The following is a 24,554-nucleotide window of genomic DNA, read 5'->3' on the forward strand; positions in this document are numbered from 1 at the left end:
ATTTGAAGTAGATTGAAAAGTCTCAGACTTCCTATAGCTTTGCTATTTGGTAAGTTCTGCCTTGTTTATCTGTTACAGATGAAAGTTCTGGTGAAGAAATAAAAGAAACTACTTCATCCACTCGCTCAGAAAGTGTGACCATCAAAAGAAAGATCAGAAGCAGGGAAGAGTAAAAAGAGTAAAATAGTCTACTCAGAAAAAATTGAATGCCAAATTTTCTTCAAAAACTAGTGAACAAAAGTCATTAGCCAAAACAGGTTTGTCATGTGTTACAGAAAAAGTAAACACTTTGTACTATATACTGGCAATCTACATAGAGTATTATGAAACACTATGTGTTGCTTTATCTTCTTAGGTAAGCAGAAGCTTCGGTTAAAAGAGGAAGAAGCGTCATTGACCGTATCTGGCAAAGTCCTCAAAACCGATTAAATCATATCATCCTCAATTCAAAGTGAACCATGGACGATACTTGCCCATAAGAAGCCTGAGGAAGACTAGAAAGCTTATAACCCAATGACAATGAGACCTCCTCCTCTCCCAGAGGGTACCAAGTCTGTAAAGATTATGACTTGGAATGTTAATGGATTGAGAGCATTGTTGAAGCTAGAGAGCTTCTCTCCTCTGCAACTTGCGCAAAGAGAAAACTTTGATGTGTTGTGCTTTCAGGAGACAAAGATCTAGGTCATTACATAACATTACCTTTCTTATGTTTAAAAGGATTAAATTCTTGTGTACTAAATACATCTATTACACTAATGTTAGGTGAAGGATGTTGAGGAAGTTAAAAAAGCTCTTAGTGATGGCTATGATCATAGTTTCCGGTCGTGTAGCGTCTCAAAACTTGGTTACTCTGGAACTGCCATTATCTCACGAGTAAGACAAGAATGTGCTTAATGGTGTTTGATACACAAAGTTTTTTTTTTTTTAAGAACCCCAAAATAAGAGTTTACCATTGGAGATCCAAAATCAAAGCAGTTCTTAACTAAGATTCTTAATTAGTTTTAATTACTAAAATAATGAATAAGAGACCCAAATGAGATTATGGATTAATCATGCTCTTACATCAGAAACTCAAAACTGATCTCAAGCTTCTATTGGCGAGAAAGTTCTATAGAAGAATATCAACGTCGATCATTTGATTTCAATACACTGTATCTGCGGGTTTAAGAGTTGAGCCAATAATACACAACGGCGCAATAATGAGAAAAAGAATATTAAGTTTAGTCTTTGCATAAGACATCGAATATTATTTAGGGTTTGTTAGAATCGACACTACCCACAACCCACTCCAAATAAAAATTTATGTTCGCATCTTAGATGTCGTTGTGACATATATTCCTTATCTGAATTTTAATGTCTTAATTACAACTACCGAATCATTCATGTCTTAACAACTAACTAATCATTCACCTTTTCGAAGTTCATGTACCTATTTATAATCATTTATACCTTAATACAGTGTCCACTAAATTTCATCATGCATATTTATAATAATAGATGATTAAACTATATATTCATTAACTATTTATCATACACCATGTGAATATCACATGGGTGACGAATTGATGAAACATGTATTTTACATAGTGGGATCAAGTTCAAATGGATCTCCTTTTTGTGTTGCTATTTAACTATATTTCATGCTTCTTTATTGCCCTTTATATACTAAATACTCGATAAATAAACTATAACCGATCTTTCTTATCATATCTTGATTTTAAAGTAATAAAAGCATCATAATTCAGAAAGTACCAATGCCAACGCAGAAAGCTCCAAAGCCACGACGTCCTGCATGGCTCCATTTGCTCTTGCCTATTTTAAAAGTTTTACGTCATACCTGATTTTCTTTTATTTTATTTTATCTTGTTTCATGTTCCAGTTAACTAGAAAACATATCTTATTATACATATATAGATATATGTGAAAAAATAAAATCAGACTAGAAAAGGAGAAAAGAAAAGTAAAAAAGCTTGCTATTTTGCCAACTTGTAGGTAAAAAAAGCTTATTGGACTAACGTCAATCCGAGTTATCATCGATCTTTCTTTTCTTTTTAAACTTGTGGGCGCGCATATCTAATATAAAAAGTTTGAATTGTGATTTAATATTGTAAGGATAATCAATTTAAATGAAATCATAAATAGAAAAGGGGTAGGATTCGTTTTAAGATGATCCATAAAATTGCACTCCTAAAGTTACTTTTTATTTGGAATAAGAAACCTATAACACTCCACCAGTTCTTGAGATTTACTTTACCAGTTGAATCCTTACACGGGTTTGGTAGTTTTAAAACAATTTTTTTATGTCTCTTTAACACTATGATTATTTTTTTCTCAAAAATAATAAAGAAAATTAAAGCATATGCTTGATCTTCTTATTGCCTTTAACTCCAAGAAAATGGCTTTATGTGTGTCTTGATGACCCATACATGACTCATCCTTTACAACAAAGGTCTAGAGTCTCAACGATTCAGAGCTTTGTTTTAACTGCTCCTTGTCTCTTGTCTTTCCCTTTAAATATCCCTCCCACCACTAGAGATGTCAATTGGACACACTGTCTATTGGTTACCGATGTCCAAGCCCATTTGGACTAACCAAATTAGACCAATAAATAAAGCTGTCCAGCTGGTTGAAACCCAATAAACTCCAAATCCAATGGGCTTAAACCAAATGGACATGGGCGGCCCAATGTATAAAAAATCCTAGGGTTTCCAATGAAAATCACTCTCTTTTTTCGGCTCTCGTCTCTGCGACTCTCATCTCTGATTCCCGTTCTCTCTCGATGAAGTCGACTCACGGCGACTCTCCGTTCTCTCTCCCCTCGGCGTCTTAATCCTCTCTCTCTCTCTCTCGAGTTGCGACTCTGATTGTGTACAGCTTCTCAGTGACTCTCTCTCTCTCGGCGTCTCGATCAGCCTCTCTCTCTCTCGGCGTCTCGATCAAAATCTGCTTTGGATTTGTATCTGAGTGAACTTGTGCTTGATATGGTGTCAAATTTAAAGTTAGATGTCCTTGAGTATTGGAGGGACAACGCAAACCGTTTTAAGGAGCTCTCTAGAATGGCAAGCGATGTCTTATCCATCCCAATAACAACGGTATCATCAGAGTCATCATTCAGTGCCGGAAGTAAGGTTCTCAGCAAATACAGGAACAGACTTCTCCCTTCAAATGTTCAAGCTTTAATCTGCACTAGAAACTGGCTCAGAGGTTTTGAAGTGATTGGTGAGTCTGTTGCATTTATAATCTGATGGGTTTGTGTATCTGATATGTGAAATTATTGATTGAACTTCTTGTTTTTGATAGCTGGATGCGATTTAGATGAGGAAGGTAAAGAAGATAAGCAAGATACCAATGTGGAAGCAGAAGGAAGTGGAAGGAAGAAGAGGACCCGACTCAACTAAACCCTAAAGGTATAATCATTAATCTCACTTGAACTGATGTCTGTGATTACTGTCATGTTACTTTGTGTGATATGAATCTATAAAATGTTTGATGCCTTGTTGAGTAGTGTTTTATACATTGAACTGATGTTTGTGTGATATGTACTGTCATGTTACTTTGTTTGAACTGATGTTACTGTCATGTTTAAACCAATGTATTTTACTATCTGCTTGTGTGATAACTTATGTGTTTTAATTTGATAGGAGAGGCTGAGAAGATAAAGAAGAGAAGGGCAATCAAAACTTATGCTTTGGATTTTTTATTTTTATGTATGAACCATTATGTATGAACTAATATATGAATTTTCTATGCTTTGGATATGTAAAACTTATGAAACTTAATGTGTAAAACTTGAAATTTATGTTTTTTATGGATGTTTCATAAAAAAAAATATGTTTTTTTATGGATTTAGCATATTAAAGCAGAAATTGTATTTGGACTTTGTGGAATGCCCATTTGGACTTTGTGGAATGCCCATTTGGACTTGGGCCAATTTGGTCTGGTACAATTTGGGCTTAAAAAAATAATGTCCATTTGGACTGTTGTGTCCATTTGGACAACCCATTTGGACTTGGGCAGCCCAATTGACATCTCTAATTTATAGTTGAGCTTAATTCTGATAATAAACTGACAACTTAATCTCTGATCTTAGATTGAATCTAATAATCAAAAATGTTTTAGGTTGCTAAAAAAACATAGATGAACAATTTTTCCTTAACCAACGAAAGTTGATGTTAAGGCGAATTGTGAACATATCGAATCTAAGATTTTAGATCATTACTCAGTCCTCCAAGATCACGACAATGAGCAGAGTCCACCAACAAGTTCTTGCATTCCCAGCAGTCAAGACTTCTCCGGCAGGTTACTTGCCTGATCCAGCTTCCATCAACAAGTTCCAAATCCCATCTCCATCCAAGAAACCTGAACAAAGTAAGGGAAAATCGTTTCTGCGAACTAATAGCTTTACTAACGGAGCTAGCGAGCAGAGCAAGTTAGCACCAAAGCTGACCGAAACAGTCAAGAGAAAGCTATCTCTAGGAGCTAAGATAATTCAAATGGGAGGCTTAGAGAAGATTTACAAGAGGCTCTTTAGAGTCTACGATGAAGAGAAACTCTTCAAAGCCTACCAATGTTACCTATCAACAACCGCAGGTCCCATTGCAGGCTTACTTTTCATCTCATCAAAGAAGATTTCTTTCTGCAGTGAGAGATCTATCAAAGTGGCTTCACCTCAGGGAGATAACATGAGGGTTCACTACAAAGTGTCAATCCCTCTGTGCAAGATCAAAGGAGTGAACCAGAGTATGAACATAAAGAAGCCATCTCAGAAGTACATTGAAGTAGTCACGGTCGATAACTTTGACTTCTGGTTCATGGGCTTCATAAGCTACCAGAAAGCGTTCAACTGTCTCGAGCAAGCACTTTCTCTCGAGCAATAACAAGCCGAAGGTTGAAGAGTAAATATTTCATTTCTAATTTAACCTATTTTTCATTCCAAGAATGTTAATTAGGATAGATCCTAGAAAATTCAGACAATATTGTACAAACTCTTTTATAACTCTTTAATCCTTTTGTTATTTATATCCTCCATTGTTGACAAGAACAAGAGATTGAATATATTTACTTGCATCATCTATTTTCCTTAATCCACAATGATGCGTTGAGCTCCAATGTGAAATCAATATTTAATAGCCATTCCCATTCCTAATAATCAATGACGTTTTTAACTTGTATAATTAGAGTGGTCGAACAAATTAAACTCGAGTCTAAAAATTTAAATAAAAAATAAATGTATAAATTAAGATTTTAAAATTCTAGATATATTTCTAAGTTTTGGACATACATTTTTTTTAAAACGGTAAACCTATATATATGATAAACTTTAAAAACTACATCATTGTTTGTTTAAATTATATATACAGTTAATTTTATTTTTTTGAATAGGGTTCAGAAATAATTTGAGTAAGATTCCAAAAGTTAACGAACAAGATTGTTCCATATGAAACTCAAAGTGAACGTGCAAGAAAAGATTCAACAAAAAGTTATACTTGTTAGTTAAATAATTAGTCTAAATAGTATTTACGGAAACCAAAAATGGTAACAAATTTTTATTAAGTTAGTATGAAATAAAAGAAATGAAGGCATCAGAAGGTCCCAATGCCAACGCAGAAAGCTTCCAAAGCCCTACACGACGTCCCTTTCTGCATGACTCAGTTTGCTCGACAGATTCATAAAGCGTTACGTACTATATGATTTGATATTTTCTTGTTTCATGCATGTTCCGTTTAAATCAGGAAACAAATCGTATCTTATTTAGATATCTTTTCAAAAATGAAAACTTAGGGTAAAAAGCAGTGATATTTTGAGCTTGATGTTTGGCCAACTTGTAGGTAATAAAAAAAAAAGCTTGTCGGAGTCTAACGTCATACCGTGTGGTTATCTTTCTTTCTCTTTAACTTTGTTTTTGTTCTTTTTTCTTTTGGATCTCTAATTCTAATATTATTTTTACGTATAACTTTAACATGTAATTTTGTTATATAAAACGATCAATCAATTTATAAATAACACATTAACAACTACAAAATTTTAAGAGAAATGATTGAAATTACTTTACAAATTGTTTTAAGAAGATCCATAGAGGAGCTCTTTTCCACAGCTGAACTGTTTTCGAAATTTGGAAAAGCGAACTCAAACAAAATACTAACACATTTAATCAGTTATTGAACTAAAATATATTGTAAAACCTTGATTTACGTATGTCTTGCAAAAAAAGGCAAAACAGAGTATATGCTTGATCTTCTTCTCATTCATTGCTTTTAACACCAAAGAAAGTAGCTTTATCTGTGAGACTTGATGACCCCATCCATGACTCACCCGTTACCACCAGAGACGTGCGAACACTTATGGCTAACAGAAGCAATTAGAATAAAATGCCCAATATTTTAAATTACAATAACAAAATACTATTGTTACATAGCAATTTTTTTTATAAAAAACATCAAAAAAAATTATTCATTATAAAATTCTAAATATAAATTTTTCTTTTTTCAAATTAATCTTATATTAATTCTGAACCTGTCGTAGATTTTGGTTATGTTGATTTTCTTGAATATGACGTGTCTGCCTTTTGCAGATTCGTTTTCGTTTGCGGTTTATCTTCGCACTCGTAGCTTCGTAGGCCTGCCTTGCCTTGCCTTGCCTCTTCTCTTGTGCTAATCTTATACCTCTTACTCGCATCAGGTAAGAAATTTGGTTCATATCGCTTTAGTTTCAAAACTTTCTAGATTATCTATGTGTCTTTTTGTTTATTAAATTTTGCTGATATTGTTACTTTTTGACACGTTCTGTATGAGTGTGCTAAAGTGTTACTTTTGGTACGTTTGAGCTGTTTTATTAACTTGATAGTTGTTCTCTGTGCTTTGACTTGATTCTGTTCCTTCAAGAACTCGTTATTTTTCTCTGGTGTATATATAAAGCCTATTTTGACTGTTTAGATCGATTGTTTCTTTGATATAAACAAATAACTGATTGTTTGTTTTTTGTATCCTATATTGTATAGGATTCAGTACGCCCAAAAGTTTTCACAGAGAGGTGTAAGCGTAGGAGTTTTGGCCTATATCACTTCTATCTTATTGTCGCTTACATCCAGTGTAAATCTATGTACTACATCAAGCACACTCAAATTTCTTCTGTGGAGTACCATGAAGTTATTCCCGTTGCATACATTTTGTCCGAGTGCGGTCTAAATGGTATGGGTAGCAATGATCTCACCAATGCTAAGGTACCAATAAGACAGAACTTTTAGTGCTCATCAATGATTTAGTTTTGGAAATGCAGTCTGAAGCTTGCTAAAGAATGAACAAACGTTTAGTGCTAGGAATCATTTCTAAAATTTGTTTTGGAATTATTAGTGCTCATCAATGATTTAGTTTTGGAAATGCAGTCTGAAGCTTGCTAAAGAATGAACAAACGTTTAGTGCTAGGAATCATTTCTAAAATTTGTTTTGGAATTATTAGTGCTCATCAATGATTTAGTTTTGGAAATGCAGTCTGAAGCTTGCTAAAGAATGAACAAACGTTTAGTGCTAGGAATCATTTCTAAAATTTGTTTTGGAATTATTAGTGCTCATCAATGATTTAGTTTTGGAAATGCAGTCTGAAGCTTGCTAAAGAATGAACAAACGTTTAGTGCTAGGAATCATTTCTAAAATTTGTTTTGGAATTATTAGTGCTCATCAATGATTTAGTTTTGGAAATGCAGTCTGAAGCTTGCTAAAGAATGAACAAACGTTTAGTGCTAGGAATCATTTCTAAAATTTGTTTTGGAATTATGCAGTCTGAAGCTCTCATGATTCAGTTTGAAAACATGCTGGCAAGTAATCAAGAGTATGACTATCAGATTGCTAAGACAATAATGACCAATCCAACAAGAGCTGATGAGGATGACGTGCTGAGCTCGGTTTTTGTCGACACTGTGGTAAGAATTAGAACTAATTAGCGTTATGATTTTACAACTATCAATATTAATTTATATTTTCAATTTTCAGGGATATGGAACAGTTCGCACTTCTTCCATCATGGTGGAGGACTTTATAGATAAATTGAATACGTTTGGATTGAGACTTTTTGAAAGGTACAGAGAGGAAAATGAGAATTGGTCAGAGCATCATGAAAATTTCTCTATCTCTAATAACTCCATACCCACTTGGCAGAGGTGGTCTTTTTTGATCTTCGAATAAACAATTTGTTTGATTCAGTTTTTTCTTACTCATCTTCTAATAACTCAACCAATGAGTAAGAGGAGATTGAATCAAACAAATTGTTTATTCGAAGATCAGAAGAGACCACCTCTGCCAAGTGGATATGGAGTTATTAGAGATAGAGCAAGTTTCATGATGCTCTGACCAATTCTCATTTTCCTCTTTGTACCTTTCAAAAAATCTCAATCCAAACATATTCAATTTATCTATAAAGTCCTCCACTATGATGGAAGAAGTGCGAACTGTTCCATATCCCTGAAAATTGAAAATATAAATTAATATTGATAGTTGTAAAATCATAACGCTAATTAGTTCTAATTCTTACCACAGTGTCGACAAAAACCGAGCTCAGCACGTCATCCTCATCAGCTCTTGTTGGATTGGTCATTATTGTCTTAGCAATCTGATAGTCATACTCTTGATTACTTGCCAGCATTTTTTCAAACTGAATCATGAGAGTTTCAGACTGCATAATTCCAAAACAAATTTTAGAAATGATTCCTAGCACTAAATGTTTGTTCATTCCTAAGCAAGCTTCAGACTGCATTTCCAAAACTAAATCATTGCTGAGCACTAAACGTTCTGTCTTATTGGTACCTTAGCATTGGTGGGATCATTGCGGCCCATACCATTTAGACCGCATTCGGACAAAATGTATGCACCGGGAGTAACTTCATGGTACTCCACAGAAAAAATTTGAGTGTGCTTGATGTAGTACATAGATTTACACTGGATGTCAGCGACAATAAGATAGAAGTGATATAGGCCGAAACTCCTACGCTTACACCTCTCTGCGAAAACTTTTGGGCGTAATGAATCCTATACAGTATAGGATACAAAAAACAAACAATCAGTTATTTGTTTATATCAAAGAAACAATCGATCTAAGACACGGAAAAAAAACCTTAACAATTTTGAAGAAAGAAAAAATATATACCTTTGTAAAGTCAAAACAAAGATTTTCTATCCCTGAAGTCCGATCTAGAGCAAATGGATGAACCATAACAGCAATCCGACCATTTTTAGAAAAACATAAAGAAGACTTCCTGTAACTTCATCCCAAGAAGCAGCAGGCCTCACACAACTGTGATGATCATCACTGTTATGCAAGAGCAGAAGATCGTAATGGCGGCTCATCCTCCAGCTAAATGCAGCAGTACCCATTTTGTAGAGAAAGTGGTTGGGTGTTCGTTTCTGGTTGAGGGAATTGATTGAAGAAGGAAGAAATGGTGGTAGGTGATGTTTCAGTTTGAGTGGGATATGGAGATGGTTTTTACTCTGTTTTTGGTCGGGAAGGCATAAGCAAGCTTTATATCTGTTTTGGTTCTGGTGTTTTGTTCTTATCTTTATTTCTCGACAACTTATTTCCAGTGAAAAAAAGGTAAATGCCTCCCCATGAACTAAACTAAATTCATGAGAGTTGTCGACAATTCTATCGAAACGGTTATGATTTAAAGCTATTAATATGATTTAGGTTTAATATTGATGTGAACTAACGTAAGTTCAGCTTTGACAGTAAGAAAATGTAAAAGTCTCTGTAAAATATCTAATCAACTGAAGAATATATTCCAAAAGAATCTCTCTGAAAAAACATCAAATCGTAAACACGTGATTGAAAAACAAAACTGAAAATAATTTTAACCGACGGCATTTGGTTAAAATAAAAACCTCGTGTAAAATAAAAACCACGTCTTGGTTAAAATAAAAGGGAATTATATCCAAACAAAACTTCATCGAAGAAGAGAGCAATAACAGAAACAGAGTCTTCATCAGAAAACTCTTACCTTCTTGTGCACGTTACATCTTCAACCTTATGCCGAAATCATATGGTTAATACTTCTACTTTAATAACATTCTCATCATGTTATTTTGTCACGTACTATTTTAGTAAGTTGATATTTCTGTCATGAAAAATGAATGTTATTTCTGTTAATTGTAAAGTTACGAGATACATACCATAAACTATCCGGTACAAACCGGTTATGACTAAACTGAAAGAATGTGAGGATAAAGAGATTTAGATGAAGAACACAGAGAGAGAGAAAATAGATCTGGGAGAAACTCTATTTCCTTGATTTCAAATTGTGGATCTGGATACAAGTCTTTTGAAGGCGAGTTGCCTCAGTACACAATACAATAAAATATTTATTGTTTAAAATATTTTCAACGGTCTCCTTCTCTCTTCTTCTTCTTTGCTTCTCAAATCTGATCTTCTGATTCTAAACTCAAATCTGGTGCTTTACTCAAATCTGGTGATCTTTATAAAGCCTTATAAAACCTTATAAGTATTTTCAAATCTGACAGCTTAATTCTCAAGTTTAGCAGCTTAATTCTACTTCATGTCAACATAAACCACTATCTAAATGTGTAAACCATATCATGATACTTAATAGACTACATATATATATATATATATGTATGAAATGTCATTTTTGGAGTTTTTTATAAAACTTCTATCGTTCTTTTCCGTCTAACTCATTTGTTGTTAAAGATTCAAAATCAGTTTCATTGGGATTAACTAAAATTTCTAATATGATTGTTGTGGTTATTAATAAAGTTTGCTCTATTTTTATTTTGTAGGTATAGATATTTTAATTTGTTTGTTTTAGTATAAGTTATGTAATTTCATTATGTTATTTTTTTATTATCAGATTATTTTACATTATGTCTTTTCTTTGACTATGCAAATATATACTCTCTCCGTTCCTTAATGATAGACTTTTTAGAAAAAAAAATTGTTTCAAAAAGATGTATTTTTTGTGTTTTCTATGAAAAAAAATTGTAAACTTCAAGAAAATTAGTTGACTTTATTGAATTACTATTGGTTAAAAGTTATTGAAAATTGAAAATTACAGAAAACGATATATTTATTATGATAGTTTAATGTGTTTTCTTAATATGTGTGAAAATACTAAAAAGTCTATCTTTGTGGAATGGAGAGAGTATATTTTTAGTTTCATATCAGTATTAGTATTATGCTTGCGCTTTTTATTTTAATATTTTTTTTAAAATTCACATTTAATTAATACAATAACCTTAAATTTTGTATTCACAATACTAAAAAACACATACTTATTTTACCTTTAAAACCAACATAATGTAATTCAAAAATGATTTTTAGAAAATAATTATTTATCATTGACCTCTTTTAATGTCATTGATTTATTATATATTAACATCTAGAATTTAATTTAATTTATTTATATTCTGATTATACTGAAAACTAATAACTTATATATATATATATATAATGGTAAACGTATATTAAGCTATTAATTTCTGTACACAAATAATGGTTAATGATTATATGACTACTTAATAAATCTTGTAACTACTTACAAAAAAAAAGGAAAATAAGAAAAGATTAATATAAACAAATATTGAGATTTTGGATTTAAAAACTGAAAAATGAGTAAATATTGATATATAAGTGGAGAATGTTGTTGGGCCACTGTTTTGGATATTTATATTGTTTTTAAAGTCAAATTGAATCTACTTAGAATTTTAGATGGATCTTGTTTTCGAGTTTATTTTCTTTTCCGTCTTATTGAATTTTCGTAATAATTTAAAATTATTTACGAAAACTCTTTTACAAAAAAAAAACATAATGCGCAAATCATATAGTTGTCTTGTGTATGTATGTGGTTGGTCGAATTATACATGATAACAATAAATGAAGTTACAGCCATATATTTATATTGTGATTGAATTTAGATAGATAAGCTTGATAGTAAGCCCAAAAATGTTCTCAGGCCCATGAATATACTTTAATTTACAACTCTGTTCTAGGTTTTTGCACTCGGCCATATCTTCTCGACACTGTTATTTTTTGATGCAGTGAGGAAAATAAAGATCTAACTTCGATGGGTTCGAGGAATGTTTGAAGCTCAAAAATGGCATTGGCGTTCAATGATTTTATTATACTGTTGGAGCAGGATCAGAAGACTGGTGATAGAGGCATTGATGCCTAGAAAGCGAATATTTCTGCTGGCAAAGCGATAGCTCGGTCCTTTGTTCCTCTCTCGTACCGAAAAGAATGGCCAAGATGCTCCTAGGACTTCACGGAGACATCACTATCAGTTCGTTTCTCACCTTTTTGATCTCATATCTGTTTTTTTTTTTCGAACGGCTGATTTCATATCTGCGTTCGAGTTTTAGTTTCAAGCTTGTTTACAATAAGACACAAAAGTCCATTTAGTAAATGTGACAAACATAATTCGTCTAGGGGACTTCGCTTCTCTGAATCCTAGAGAAAGTTATTTCTTCTTTGTAATTTCGATCTTAGTGGAATCTTGCTTCTGTTTTGACGGATTCTGACTTCGGCATATAACTAAAGACATCTCGATTTTTTGTTATGTTTAGTGTCTCAGTTTTTTTTTTTTTTTTTTTTTTTTTTGTGTGTAAATGTTAAGATAACTCAGCTTTCTTGTTCTCTTGTCTTCTCATTCTTTTCTCGTTTTCAATCTCATCCTATTAATTGGATGAATCTTTCTGTGTTTTGCTTGATATTTCTTTTTAGAGAGTCCGTAAATCTCTGCTTCCTTATTAGGCCTAGGAGATAGGATTAAGCAAAGTTGATCTGATTTTAAGAATTGATTTGTTCGATAACTGATTGTTTCAGTGCAGCTCAGCTCCTAAATCATGAAGTTTATAGCTGAGTGAGTCATTTTCAATGAAATTATGAAAGTTCACCCAATCTCGTTGGCGATTTCAGATAAGGTAAAGAAGATCAATTCAATGGTACTCAGAGCAAGCAGCGAGTGGAAGCTAATACCAGATGTTACTGAATTTACCTCAAGTGGAGCTTTGCATGGTGGTTGTGGTGCCTAGAATCAGATGTGGCCAAACAGATTACTGGTGATGAACTGTAAAGGCGTGAAGGAGGTGACTGAAATTCCGATGAAAGTGTTTTGTGGAGACGAATCATTTTACGTCTCATCTCTAGATCTTCCATATGCCTACATGTGTTCTCTCGTCCTTATATTTATTGGGTTTTAACAAAGTAGTGGGCTAACAATCATTTGTAATGGCCGTTCGGCCTTGAACGAAGTGTTTGGACTGGAAATGTTTTCTGAGAAACTGAAGTAAAAAATCGATGGCCATTCGAATTAATGAAACGCAGTGTATAGTGTAAGTGAACAGGTGTCACATCGAGACGCTTCGACTTTGTGACCTGGCGCTGAGGTGTCTTCACAGGAGAGATACCAACAGTTTTTTATATATATAGATATAGATAGATTCTATTACGTAAGATTAAAGAAATATAATTAATAAAAGATGATTTAATCAAAATAATAACTAATGAAAGACGCCCTGGTGTCATATTAAAAACTAAGAAAAGATGATCTATTAGTGTTTTTTTAAAAACTGTTGCCCTAAGCGAAAGCTTCATTTTTTACAATGGAAGCACGGCCGTGATTACCACAAAGCTCCTCAAGTCACAATTTGTTTTAACAGCCACCTCTTTGTCTTTCCCTTTAAATAACCTTCACACCACACAGGTTTCATCATCACCATCTCTCACAATCTCTCTCAAGATTATTATTCAAGATCACTACTCAAAACTCAATCCTCCAAGATGACAATGAGCAGAGTCCACCAACAAGTTAGTGCATTCCCTGCAGTCAACACTACTCTGGCAGGTTACTTGCCTGATCCAGCATCCATCAACAAGCTCCAAACCCCATCTCCTTCCAAGAAGCTTGAACGCAGGTAAGTGAAGAGTCGGTTGCATTCAAGCACCAATCCATCCTCAGGTTCTTGAGCCCGTCTCTGCAAGAATCCGCCAGCAATATAATTGACTCATCAGAGCATTCAAATGGGAGGCTTAGAGAAGATCTACAAGCGGCTCTTTAGAGTCTACGATGAAGAGAAACTCTTCAAGGCCTACCAATGCTACCTATCAACAACCGCAGTTCCCATCGCAGGCTTACTCTTCATCTCATCAAAGAAGATTGCTTTCTGCAGTGAGAGATCAATCAAAGTGGCTTCTCCTCAGGGAGATCTCACAAGGGTTCACTACAAAGTGTCAATCCCTTTGTGCAAAATCAAGGGAGTGAACCAGAGTATGAACATAAAGAAACCATCTCAGAAGTACCTTGAAGTAGTCACGGTCGATGGCTTTGACTTCTGGTTCATGGGGTTCTTGAGCTACCAGAAAGCTTTCAACTGTCTCGAGCAGGCGCTAAACAATAATTAGGAGAGAGTCTTAGAAAGAGACAGACATTATATTTGTACAAAACACATTGTTTTCCAGTGATGAATATATTTAGCTGATCCAAATCAAAAAAGCTTCATTGATCACAACAAAAGCTTTAGGACAAACAAACACACTTTGCTCCATTGTATTACATTAGAGAATCAGATTCTTCAAATATCAGATCCAACGAAAAATACACACACACTTACTGAATAATAATCAAAGGAGCCGTCACAACCAATTATACAATGCACAATAATGTACAAAAGCTTCAGAGAAGGACTCACTGATGAACCATAAGCCATGAGTCCACTCATACACGTGACAGAGAGAGAGAGAGAGAGAAAAGAGTGAGATCACAGAGGGTTTAGGGCACACCACAGACAATCTTCCCAACAGCAACAATCATCAAAGCAGAACATCTGGCTCGGTTAAACTTCCCGAAAAGTTAACTTTACAACACGCAGGGAACTCGAGACCAGCTTCACTGCATCTCACTTCCGTCACATGCGGAAGAGACCTCACATCCAAATACTCCAGAGAGCTGCATTTCTCCAAAAGCTTGCCTATCCCCGCAACTGTGATCTTCGGACAGTTGCTCACCTTCAAAACCTTCAACCCCAAAACATCTTCGCTCCCCAAACCCTGGAAAGCATTGTCAGTCACCTCTTCGCAGCAACCGATATCAAGAGCCTCCAAGCTCTTGCACTGCTTCAGGACGCAGGTAAGCGAAGAGTCGGTTACATTCAAGCACCAGTCCATCCTTAGGTTCTTGAGCCTGTCTCTGCAAGAATCCGCCAGCAATACGATCGACTCATCAGAGATGTCTCTGCATCCACCGATGATCAGAGTCTCCAGATTCTTGCAGAACTGAGCCAGGGAGGATACAGACTCGTCCCCAACTTTGTAACAGTCCAGCAACTTGAGCGTCTTGAGCGAAGACCCACAAGCTTTGGCCACAGAGGAAACTCCAGCGTCTCCCACGTTGCTGCATTTGTTGATATCCAAAGCTTTAATCTTTCTGCATCCCTTCACAAGATCAGCAAGGCCTGAATCGGTTATGTTGGTGCAGCCTTGGAGCCCGAGAGCTTCCAGGTCACGGCATCTCTCGGAGAGTGATTTTAGTGTTTCGTCAGTGATGAAGCGACATCCAGCTAGATGCAATGCTCTCAGATCATGGCAGCCTTCTGCAACGGCTGAGAGTCCTTTGTCTGAGAGCTTTCTGCAGTATGATACATCAAGAAACTGCAGGAGAGAGAGACACCGACCAATTGAGGCTAAACCAGTATCTGTAATACCTGTTCACAGTAGTCAAAATCATTACACAATATTCACAACAACCCAAAGGATACAAACAGAAACATATCCCTCCAAAGTATTGGTTTCACCAACACATAAGCCATCCACTTGGCAAAGAAACAGGCTTTTATACAAACACCAGGAAGTTCAGACAGAACATCCATACCATCAATACACAAAGAGAAGCAATCATAGAGATGTTAATTAAACAAAATCATAGTTCCCCTTTTGATGAATCATCAGAGAACAAATCTAACACCTATACTGTCTTAAAAATTCTTCCTTTTTAATAAGACATGAAACCCAAATAGATAAAGAGAGAGAAAGAGGAAGACTTTTAATTGTTTTCCAAATCAAGTACCTTTACAGGTATGCAGATTCAAGACTCTGAGGCACTTGAATCCCTCGGCGATGACAGCGAGATCAGAGTCAGTGACGCCTGGATAAAACGACCTCGAGACTGACTGAGACAAGTCCAGCTCCACGATCCGAGTGAACCTGGATGCGAGGCGCCCGAGCATGTGCGGACCAGCACGCGCCGCCAGCTTCTTCCGGTCGGTGCTCTGCAGATACAGCCACCGCTTGCAGACGAGACCGAACACTTCCTTGTCCTTTTCCGTGTCTAGCCTCGACAGTATCCACCTCAGCTCGTCGTCGGTTAAAGCATCGTTAACGCAGACCGAGGCCATGTCCAGAGAGACAAGATCAAAACGAATCCGAGTTAGGATTAGGCCTAATCTTAACCTAAACCTCTCTCTCTCAGCTGATGTCTTCCTCTTCTCTCTTGCTGTTACGGATCGTGTGGTACAAGGCGGTCTCCTTTGTTTTTTGTTTTTTGATTGAGAGAAGACACGTGTTGCTGTCTTTCTTCCTTTACTTTAGTTGCTTGTCTTCTTCCACTTTTCTGGCTTTCAGATATACAAAATCAATATTAAAAATTCCAAATTTGCGTCTAAAGTTATAATCTTGTCTTTAAAACACACACACACACCACTTCTGTAACCGTTATTGAATCTGTTACACAAATCTTTAAAATGGAGTGTCATTTGTGTGAATCCTCCTTCGTTTGCTTGTGTTCTCACCTTTGAGATAAAGCCTGTGTGGTCTGGTCTACTCACATATGATTAAAGTGTCAAGAGTACAAAGGGAATACCAGAAGCAACACTCTCTGCATACTCCACATACTCTACTCCAAAAGACTGGTTCAGAAAACACTCCTCATACGCTATCCTCTCAGTGAAAAAACCGCCACACCACAACCGTGAACAAAACAGCTGAAACAGGATTAAATTACTTTGACATATCATATCATATGGAAGGTTGACTGATAAGAGATTGTGATGTTTAGCAACTTTTGACTTGGTTGTTCAAGGAAGTAACTCTACCAAAATCTTTTTAGTTAAGTAAAATAACAAACAAGTCTGTGTCATATTGAACTCTCTCTCGGTTACATAAAGCTAAAAAAGATCGGTCACATGAGAAAGCACTTGCTTCTTGTTTGGGACCTCTGTTGCAAAAATTAGACAAGGATATGGACTCTTCGAGAAAGAGTTTTTTTTTTTTTTTTTTGAGCTTAGGCAATTGGGATGTTGGGTTCACCAAGATTCACAAACGCCTCAGCACGTGCCATCCTACTCATTGCAGCGTTCCACGACACCAAATGGTTCAGAAACGAGTTTATGTACCTACCCCTCTCGTTCTACCACCACCACCACCCCACGGAAAACATTAAAAAACACTCATCAGCCTTTTCTTGAATGAACATTAAAAACAAAAGATTGTTGAAACTGAAGCTAGCTTGTTACCTTGTAGTCTAGGTAATAAGAGTGCTGCAGATAAAGAAATGAAAACGCAATATATTAGAAGATTCATTTCTAAATGTTTCTTGATGTAAGAGAGGAGATAGTATTATACCTCCCACACATCCAAGCTGATAATTGGCTGTAAACAACAACAAAAAATACATGTGATCAAGAGGAAACATCACATTATAACAAGAAAAAACTAATGAGACTCTCTCACATACAATATCATCCCACACTAGTGGGTTAATGGCGTTTGAGGTTTTCACCACTTCAAGTCTTCTCTCTTCCCTCTTCACTGAAAATCCCCCCCAAAAAAAAGAGAATCAAGCTCAGAGTCATTCTTTTAGTTTCAAGTTAATCTATAACAAGTGAAAAAGCTTGTAGAGTTATCTCACAAACAAGCCAGACCCAGCCAGAACCAAACTGAGTAAGAGCTGCATCAGTAAACTTCTCTCTGAAATTCGTGAATGACCCAAAATCTTTCTCAATCTGCTCAAGAACACCCTTCTGAGGCATGTCTCCACCACCAGGTTGCATCGACTCCCAGAAGAAATCATGGTTATAGACCTTTAAAACAAACAAACATTAGCTTGTTGTCCCCCCCCCCTCAGGTAAACTGTGTACATACAAGAAGCCAGCTTAGAAAGTAAAGTTTACCTGCGCAGCGTTGTTGAACTCAGGCAAAGGATTCCCGTTGTTGTATGTCGCCTTGATAAGCTCTTCCATGGTGTATCCATAGAGCCTATCGTCTTTCCCTAACTGTTTGTTTAGATTGTCTACATAGCCTCGGTGGTGTTTACCCCAATGCACTTCTAGTGTTCTTTTACTCATATACGGTTCCAAAGCATCCTAATTCACATATTGTATTCAATATCAACAAAAACATGTTCTAATAAGATCAAGATGCAATTTTTTTTCTTCTCTAAGATCACTACACCTTTCACCCAAAATTAACAAACTTTTCACAATCTATGTGATTATTAGAGAATATACCGAAGCAAGAGACACATACTAAACTGAGAATCAATAAGCAACACAAAGATAAAAGCATCTGTCTCATTTAAGACTTACAAGAGGATAAGGAGGGGTCTTTAGACCATAGTAAGCTTCAACCTTTAAACCGCCCCGTGACACAAGAGAGCGTCTTCTCTGCTGATTACTCTAAACAGAAACCAAAAAACACACGAAAATTCAAAAGCTTTAGTGATTATAAGATAACAGAAGCAAAAAACCACAAGGGGATTTTCAAATTAAGGAGTCGAACCAGATGGACAAGCTTGGAGGATTTCAAACGTATACTAGAATCTGTAATACTACAGAAACTGCCTGTCGTCACAACACAAGAAGCCATTGTTAGAAAACAGAGTTGCTTCTTCACTCCTGCGATTCCGACAGTGGCCTTATCAATCTGTTGGTTCGATCCGGTTGATATTATAAAATTATAAAAAAAAACTAGGGAGGTTTCCCCTCCGGTTAACAAAAATTAACCGGTTAAGCGAACCGGAAGGGAGGTGTGCAACAGCAAGGGTTTTAGCAAATTCTCTGAAACCGACCATCGCAATAGCGTAGCCTCCTCTGTCATCAAGCCGTGAGCTCAAAGCCTAAAACCCTTAGGTATCTATCTGGGTTGTCTGAAAAAGCAATCCTTTTTTCTAATTCTGTTGACTTTTTGATCAAACTAATGGCTGGAAGAGCTGCGACATCGTCGGCTAAATGGGCGAGAGAGTTTTTGCTCAGAAGGAATCCTCTTGGAGCGATTCGAAACTCTTCTTCTGCTGCTCCTGGCGCGGCTTCCTCTACACCTAAAGTCCCTCACTTTTCCAAAAAAGTAAGCACCTTTGGATCAATCTCTTGTTTAAAAAAATCAATCTTTTTAGGCTGTCTACTAGAATTTGTATCATCAAATGCTTATATAGTTATATATTGTGCAGTAGATTTAGATCATTTTTGGCGCTTACAAGACCAAATCAGTTTCTCAGTTCTCAAAGTATGAAGCTTTAAATTTTTTAGGGAAGGATATTGACAGGAGCCACCATTGGTCTTGCCATAGCTGGAGGAGCTTATGTCAGTACTGCAGATGAAGCAACCTTCTGGTACTAGTGCCTGTGACATTACATATCTTTGTCTTTTATTCTCCTTGTTAATTTTGATCCATCTTGTGTGTTGGACAGTGGGTGGCTGTTCTCAGCAACAAAGGTTGTTAACCCTCTCTTTGCTCTTCTGGATGCTGAGTTTGCGCACAAGCTGGCCGTCACGGCTGCTGCTCGCGGGTGGGTGCCTAGAGAGAAGAGGCCTGATCCACAGATCTTGGGACTTGAAGTTTGGGGAAGGAAGTTTTCAAACCCACTAGGGCTTGCTGCTGGATTCGACAAAAACGCTGAAGCTACAGAGGGATTGCTAGGACTTGGGTTTGGCTTTGTTGAGGTTGGCTCTGTAACTCCAGTTCCACAAGAAGGCAACCCTAAGCCACGTATCTTCAGATTACGTGAAGATGGGTGAGAATCTCAAAATCCATGACCTTTTAATGTTTCAGATAATCTCAACTACTGAATAATCTTTGCTTCTTGTCCTTCCAGAGCCATTATCAATAGGTGTGGGTTTAACAGTGAAGGGATTGTTGTGGTTGCAAAGCGGTTGGGTGCTCAACATGGTAAAAGAATGTTGGCGGAAACATCAGGCACTTCGTCATCTCCAGGTGATGAAGTTAAACCAGGGGGCAAATCCGGACCTGGTATACTTGGAGTCAACCTTGGAAAGAACAAGACAAGTGAAGATGCAGCTGCTGACTATGTCCAGGGAGTTCATAACTTATCCCAATATGCTGATTACTTGGTAATATATAGAGCATTCATTTGATCTTCCCTACCATAGAATTATTTGCTCCTAATTTTTTTCATTTTTATTTTTCTCTACAGGTTATAAATGTTTCATCACCCAACACAGCAGGGCTGAGAATGCTTCAGGGGAGGAAACAGTTGAAGGACCTTGTAAAGAAGGTACAAGCTGCTAGGGATGAGATGCAGTGGGGTGATGATGGTCCTCCTCCTCTTCTTGTGAAGATTGCTCCTGATCTATCCAGAGGAGAGCTTGAAGATATTGCAGCTGTGAGTTGTAATTAGAAAAAAAACAAAACTCAATTCTTTCCACCAAGTAAAATGGCTCTTACAACATTGTATTGGTATTGGCTTGTGTAGGTTGCTCTTGCTCTCCACTTGGATGGGCTGGTAAGTTATCTTGATACACGAACTAACCTATGTTTCATCAGTGATGATACTGTTTTTTGTGATTGTCCTATAGATCATATCAAATACAACAGTCTCGAGGCCAGATCCTGTAAGCAACAACCCAGTGGCATCAGAAACAGGTGGTTTGAGCGGGAAACCGCTCTTTCCTCTCTCCACCAACATGTTAAGAGAGATGTACACCTTGACACGAGTAAGTTTTTCTTTTATAATCTAAAAAGAGATATCAAGGAACTAAAACATTTCTGATTCTGGTTATTGCCTTTTTGCATGACATCTTACTTAGGGAAAAATTCCACTGATAGGCTGCGGTGGTGTTAGCAGGTAAACGTCTTTAACATGATTTTATATTGTGAGGAAAACAAACACACAAAATTTTGATTCAGATGATTTTTCTTCAGTGGTGAGGATGCTTACAAGAAGATAAGAGCTGGAGCTACTCTTGTTCAGCTGTACACTGGGTTTGCGTATGGTGGACCAGCTCTCATCCCAAAAATAAAGGTATTTTACTGGTCTTTTCTGGGATCTGGGAAGTTTAATAAGCATAGAGAAGTCTAAAAGCTACATTCACAAAGTGAAAACTCACAAGATTCATGAATCTTTTGGTGTTGAGAACTGAAGTAAACATCTCTTCTAGTCAATTCTGCATATAGGCTTCTTCAGATAATGTCCTCATTGATACTTATGTTCATGTAATTTTGGTGCAATAGGAGGAACTGGTAAGTTGCTTAGAAAGGGACGGCTTCAAGTCGATCCAAGAAGCAATTGGTGCAGATCACCGATGATGATCAAACACGAACAAGAACAAACTACGGAGAGGATAGAGAGTCCTTTTCTTACAACAACAAAAACAAAAGAGTTGTATTTAAATTTCATTGATTCAGTTGTTTCTTTCTGCCTAAACAATAACATTGATGGCTTCTGTTTCTTTGCTCTTGCTTTATGGGAAATAACTAAGCAACAATTGTTCTCTTTGATATTACAGCACAAAGTTCTTATAGAACACAAAACATATTCCGATTTGAGATCATAAGACTCGTTACAAAACTGATCAGACAAAACAAATGTGCAGTCTCAAAACATCAAAATAGTAAAAGCCACAAGAGAATGAATGAATTTTCAGGACGTGGTTGCAGCTTGTAACTGTCTAACTTTACCCTGCAAGACCATCCCGGCTTCATCTGCCACGCTTTTCTTCTTGGCCAACACCTTGCATTAAACACCAAACATTCTTAAAACCTCAAAACAAAATTATCGGGTAAGCTGTAGACATAGGTCTTGAAACAAAAGGGTATTGGAACAACTTGGCAATGATGCAAGTTTAACGTTAATAAATATACTCATTGAAGGACAAAGAAAACGGAAGGAGAGAGCATCCTTGATAAACGGAAACAATAGGTCAGAACTAACAACAAGTACTGGAACATCACATCGAATGTGGATTGAAATGATGGATACACTACTAAAAATGAATGCTGCATATCTATGGCTCTAAGGAGTGTTTGTTAATGTGTATGAAATAACGAAATAACCAACCAAAGGCTCTAGCAGCTATTAAAGTATCATCCCTCAACCTTTTTTTTTACATTTACATTGGATCAGTCACTAAAAAGAGCCCACAATTTTGAGATAAAAGGAAAAAAAAAACATTAGTTATAGAATCCTATTCCATTCTATCCACTTACTAATTACACAGCATTGGTAAACGTTAATGAGGACACTTCTAAGGCATAATCTATATGCTTTTTTCCCCCATCAGGATCTACCTAAAAGCATACCTCAAAGAGTTGTTCATAGTTGGATTTCAACAAGCTGATCTTCCTCTGACAATAGTCTTTTCCATCCTCCATTGTTTTCTACACACACATATTCAACTTCTTCACAGGAGGGAACAAACGACTCATAATCACACTTCTTTATCTACATTTGTATTGTACCTCGATGAAGTAACCAGTGCCGATATCAACTAGAACCTTATCAGCCTCATCAAGTGTCCCAGGCACGTAGAGAGACGCAGTGAGTGGCACAAGCATCTTCTTACCTTGAGGTCTAAGAGAGAGATCGTTGAGAGCTCCCGCGGCGGATTCGAGGCGAGCGTTGGCTGTGCGGATGTTGTTGAGACTGTCCTGGAGGAGATTCACTTCCAGATCCGCTTGCTCCTTCAACGCTTTCAGCTGATCGATCCCCATCTTCTCCAGCTCTCCTCTCGCCGATGATGACGCCATTCTCTCTCTCTCAGCTGTGAACTCTGCGGCGAAAGCACTTCTCCGTACTGCGAGATGGCCCATTAAGTGGAGTTAGCGTTAGAGACGAAAGCCGGCCCATTAATCCCCATACTAAGGCCCTTATAAGTCCATTTAACCGCGCGAGAAAGTGTTCCTGAAGTTCTTATTTTTAAAAAACATTGTCAACCTTACATGTCGTATGTTTTTTACACACTGCTCCGTTACTATTTTACCTCGAAGGATAAGTGTCGATATTTATTTTAGGGTTGATCTCTTTAATGTACGATTGAATTATATTCGTAGAATTTAAAAGTCTGAGTGTTTCTATAATGATTTTTAGTAATCAATTCCTTCTGTTTTTCTTGGTAATATTTAAAGAGCAACTATTTGACAGTACATTTAATACGGCACAGAGCTGGTAGATTGAAGCTATTTACTTACATGTGTCGGTCCAAAATGCCATATAGAAAAAATAATTTTATTAATATTATCATTTGCCAACCTATAGAAATTATTTTTGGTAGACAAGAATGGGACCATGACCATTATTGGAGTTGGGGTCATTTTGGATGATTCGACAATAAAAGGTACGGTATGTTTTGATACGAGTTGATTACTTTATATCCCCACCTATAATTATTTGCATTATATTAGATAGCTGAGTGTTAATTACTCTAGTACTAATTAAGAAATAAAAACACCAACTTTTCTGTTAAGATCTTTCCATTAATGGAATTCTTATTTTATGGCAAATTGTTTAATTCGTTGATTGGTTAGGGCCACCTAAATTATCTAAGAAAATCTATCTAATCTTTTTTTGGTCAGCAGAAACCCATCTAATCACTTTGATAGTTTTCATCAAAATAGAACTGTGATAAATGAACAACATTCAATAAATATAGCTATGATCGAAAATATGAAACTATAATTAACATTATCTACGCATTAAGTCATTAACTGTAATATAGCATACTTTTCAATTCTAACGTCATATGCGTTGCATGAAATTTTTTACTACTTCAAGCTTTGAATGTATCACGGGAAATTAAACTATACTTTTAGTAACTAACTTTATTTTTCGCACCTGTCCTTCACCAAGATTTAAATTACTTACTCTGGCCAAAATAAAATAAAAAGCATTAAAATAATCAGTTAGAAATTTTGATTGTGGATGCGCCACATATTTGAGTAGCTGGCTAGCTGCTACTCTGAGACGAGACATTATTATAACTCCTCTTATTCGTTCAGTATTGCTAGAGCTTGAACAAAAATATAGAGAACCTGATTCTACAGATAATCCTGTCACCTTTTGGTTTTAACTCTTCAGCAGTAAAAATTACGAGTCAATCTTCTATCTGACTAAGGTGACATAAATTCTTACGAAACAAGTGGGCAATAAAAGTTGAAGAGATTTCAGACAGATGACACGCCTCTGCTTCGTCTTTTCTATATTTACTTAATCCTCTGTTTTTGAATTCAAACCGAGACGCGAAACCCCAAGAAAACAACCTTCTGAAACACACAATCCATATGTATATTCATCCATCCTCCATTTCGATTTCAGCGAGACAATCGCACTCACATAA

At 36.2% G+C, this 24,554-nt stretch overlaps 6 protein-coding genes and 2 pseudogenes across 7 annotated transcripts; 4 read left to right on the plus strand and 4 right to left on the minus strand.

Annotated features, from left to right (window-relative positions):
* Nucleotides 1-78: 78 nt before the first annotated feature.
* LOC106303246 lies at nucleotides 79-905 on the plus strand (annotated as a pseudogene).
* A 3,298-nt stretch (nucleotides 906-4,203) lies between these two features.
* LOC106304404 (putative GEM-like protein 8) lies at nucleotides 4,204-5,055 on the plus strand. Its single transcript, XM_013740814.1, has one exon. The coding sequence runs from the start codon at nucleotides 4,242-4,244 to the stop codon at nucleotides 4,875-4,877; it is 636 nt and encodes a 211-aa protein (XP_013596268.1). The 5' UTR covers nucleotides 4,204-4,241; the 3' UTR covers nucleotides 4,878-5,055.
* Nucleotides 5,056-8,272: 3,217 nt separating this feature from the next.
* On the minus strand, nucleotides 8,273-9,362 carry LOC106303247. The gene is made up of 5 exons (XM_013739569.1): nucleotides 9,252-9,362; nucleotides 8,796-9,017; nucleotides 8,524-8,664; nucleotides 8,368-8,453; nucleotides 8,273-8,288 (listed from the first exon to the last, which is right to left on the minus strand). The coding sequence occupies exons 1-5, from the start codon at nucleotides 9,360-9,362 to the stop codon at nucleotides 8,273-8,275; spliced, it is 576 nt and encodes a 191-aa protein (XP_013595023.1).
* Nucleotides 9,363-13,673: 4,311 nt separating this feature from the next.
* On the plus strand, nucleotides 13,674-14,457 carry LOC106303248 (annotated as a pseudogene).
* A 14-nt stretch (nucleotides 14,458-14,471) lies between these two features.
* On the minus strand, nucleotides 14,472-16,501 carry LOC106307038 (F-box/LRR-repeat protein 2). The gene is made up of 2 exons (XM_013743874.1): nucleotides 16,058-16,501; nucleotides 14,472-15,695 (listed from the first exon to the last, which is right to left on the minus strand). Exons 1-2 carry the CDS (start codon nucleotides 16,383-16,385, stop codon nucleotides 14,806-14,808), a joined length of 1,218 nt encoding a protein of 405 aa, XP_013599328.1. The 5' UTR covers nucleotides 16,386-16,501; the 3' UTR covers nucleotides 14,472-14,805.
* Nucleotides 16,502-17,068: 567 nt separating this feature from the next.
* LOC106305955 (superoxide dismutase [Fe] 3, chloroplastic) lies at nucleotides 17,069-18,918 on the minus strand. 2 transcript variants are annotated; one of them, XM_013742390.1, is made up of 8 exons: nucleotides 18,766-18,918; nucleotides 18,573-18,662; nucleotides 18,159-18,350; nucleotides 17,897-18,068; nucleotides 17,723-17,796; nucleotides 17,611-17,637; nucleotides 17,502-17,525; nucleotides 17,069-17,395 (listed from the first exon to the last, which is right to left on the minus strand). In XM_013742390.1, exons 1-8 carry the CDS (start codon nucleotides 18,850-18,852, stop codon nucleotides 17,270-17,272), a joined length of 792 nt encoding a protein of 263 aa, XP_013597844.1. In that variant the 5' UTR covers nucleotides 18,853-18,918; the 3' UTR covers nucleotides 17,069-17,269. The 2 variants fall into 2 exon arrangements, with proteins under 2 accessions (XP_013597844.1, XP_013597845.1); XM_013742391.1 differs by having other exon boundaries at nucleotides 18,615-18,662; nucleotides 18,766-18,915.
* A 123-nt stretch (nucleotides 18,919-19,041) lies between these two features.
* LOC106305954 (dihydroorotate dehydrogenase (quinone), mitochondrial) lies at nucleotides 19,042-21,726 on the plus strand. The gene is made up of 10 exons (XM_013742389.1): nucleotides 19,042-19,329; nucleotides 19,512-19,594; nucleotides 19,673-19,996; nucleotides 20,078-20,333; nucleotides 20,417-20,605; nucleotides 20,696-20,725; nucleotides 20,799-20,936; nucleotides 21,030-21,067; nucleotides 21,145-21,244; nucleotides 21,454-21,726. Exons 1-10 carry the CDS (start codon nucleotides 19,183-19,185, stop codon nucleotides 21,526-21,528), a joined length of 1,380 nt encoding a protein of 459 aa, XP_013597843.1. The 5' UTR covers nucleotides 19,042-19,182; the 3' UTR covers nucleotides 21,529-21,726.
* On the minus strand, nucleotides 21,698-23,005 carry LOC106305956 (probable prefoldin subunit 5). Its single transcript, XM_013742392.1, has 3 exons — nucleotides 22,681-23,005; nucleotides 22,522-22,599; nucleotides 21,698-21,952 (listed from the first exon to the last, which is right to left on the minus strand). The coding sequence occupies exons 1-3, from the start codon at nucleotides 22,966-22,968 to the stop codon at nucleotides 21,863-21,865; spliced, it is 456 nt and encodes a 151-aa protein (XP_013597846.1). The 5' UTR covers nucleotides 22,969-23,005; the 3' UTR covers nucleotides 21,698-21,862.
* Nucleotides 23,006-24,554: the final 1,549 nt, after the last annotated feature.

This window comes from Brassica oleracea, chromosome C7, assembly GCF_000695525.1.
Source record: "Brassica oleracea var. oleracea cultivar TO1000 chromosome C7, BOL, whole genome shotgun sequence".
NCBI classification, from domain to species: Eukaryota; Viridiplantae; Streptophyta; class Magnoliopsida; order Brassicales; family Brassicaceae; genus Brassica; species Brassica oleracea.

Excerpts from the sequence above, each read along its gene's own strand:
- LOC106305956 (XM_013742392.1), bottom strand. The coding sequence starts at position 22,968 with ATGGCGTCATCATCGGCGAGAGGAGAGCTGGAGAAGATGGGGATCGAT. Across the intron at positions 22,600-22,680 it reads GCACTGGTTACTTCATCGAG|AAAACAATGGAGGATGGAAA; the intron begins GTACAATACAAA and ends ATGTGTGTGTAG. Across the intron at positions 21,953-22,521 it reads ACTATGAACAACTCTTTGAG|GTGTTGGCCAAGAAGAAAAG; the intron begins GTATGCTTTTAG and ends GTTTAATGCAAG.
- LOC106305955 (XM_013742390.1), bottom strand. The coding sequence starts at position 18,852 with ATGGCTTCTTGTGTTGTGACGACAGGCAGTTTCTGTAGTATTACAGAT. Across the intron at positions 18,663-18,765 it reads CCTCCAAGCTTGTCCATCTG|AGTAATCAGCAGAGAAGACG; the intron begins GTTCGACTCCTT and ends GTTTCTGTTTAG. Across the intron at positions 17,797-17,896 it reads TGGCTGGGTCTGGCTTGTTT|TGAAGAGGGAAGAGAGAAGA; the intron begins GTGAGATAACTC and ends GGGGATTTTCAG.
- LOC106304404 (XM_013740814.1), top strand. The coding sequence starts at position 4,242 with ATGAGCAGAGTCCACCAACAAGTTCTTGCATTCCCAGCAGTCAAGACT.
- LOC106305954 (XM_013742389.1), top strand. The coding sequence starts at position 19,183 with ATGGCTGGAAGAGCTGCGACATCGTCGGCTAAATGGGCGAGAGAGTTT. Across the intron at positions 20,334-20,416 it reads CCCAATATGCTGATTACTTG|GTTATAAATGTTTCATCACC; the intron begins GTAATATATAGA and ends TTTTCTCTACAG. Across the intron at positions 21,245-21,453 it reads CTCTCATCCCAAAAATAAAG|GAGGAACTGGTAAGTTGCTT; the intron begins GTATTTTACTGG and ends TTGGTGCAATAG.
- LOC106307038 (XM_013743874.1), bottom strand. The coding sequence starts at position 16,385 with ATGGCCTCGGTCTGCGTTAACGATGCTTTAACCGACGACGAGCTGAGG. Across the intron at positions 15,696-16,057 it reads GAATCTGCATACCTGTAAAG|GTATTACAGATACTGGTTTA; the intron begins GTACTTGATTTG and ends TACTGTGAACAG.
- LOC106303247 (XM_013739569.1), bottom strand. The coding sequence starts at position 9,362 with ATGGGTACTGCTGCATTTAGCTGGAGGATGAGCCGCCATTACGATCTT. Across the intron at positions 8,665-8,795 it reads ATGATCCCACCAATGCTAAG|TCTGAAACTCTCATGATTCA; the intron begins GTACCAATAAGA and ends GGAATTATGCAG. Across the intron at positions 8,454-8,523 it reads CGGTTTTTGTCGACACTGTG|GGATATGGAACAGTTCGCAC; the intron begins GTAAGAATTAGA and ends TTCAATTTTCAG.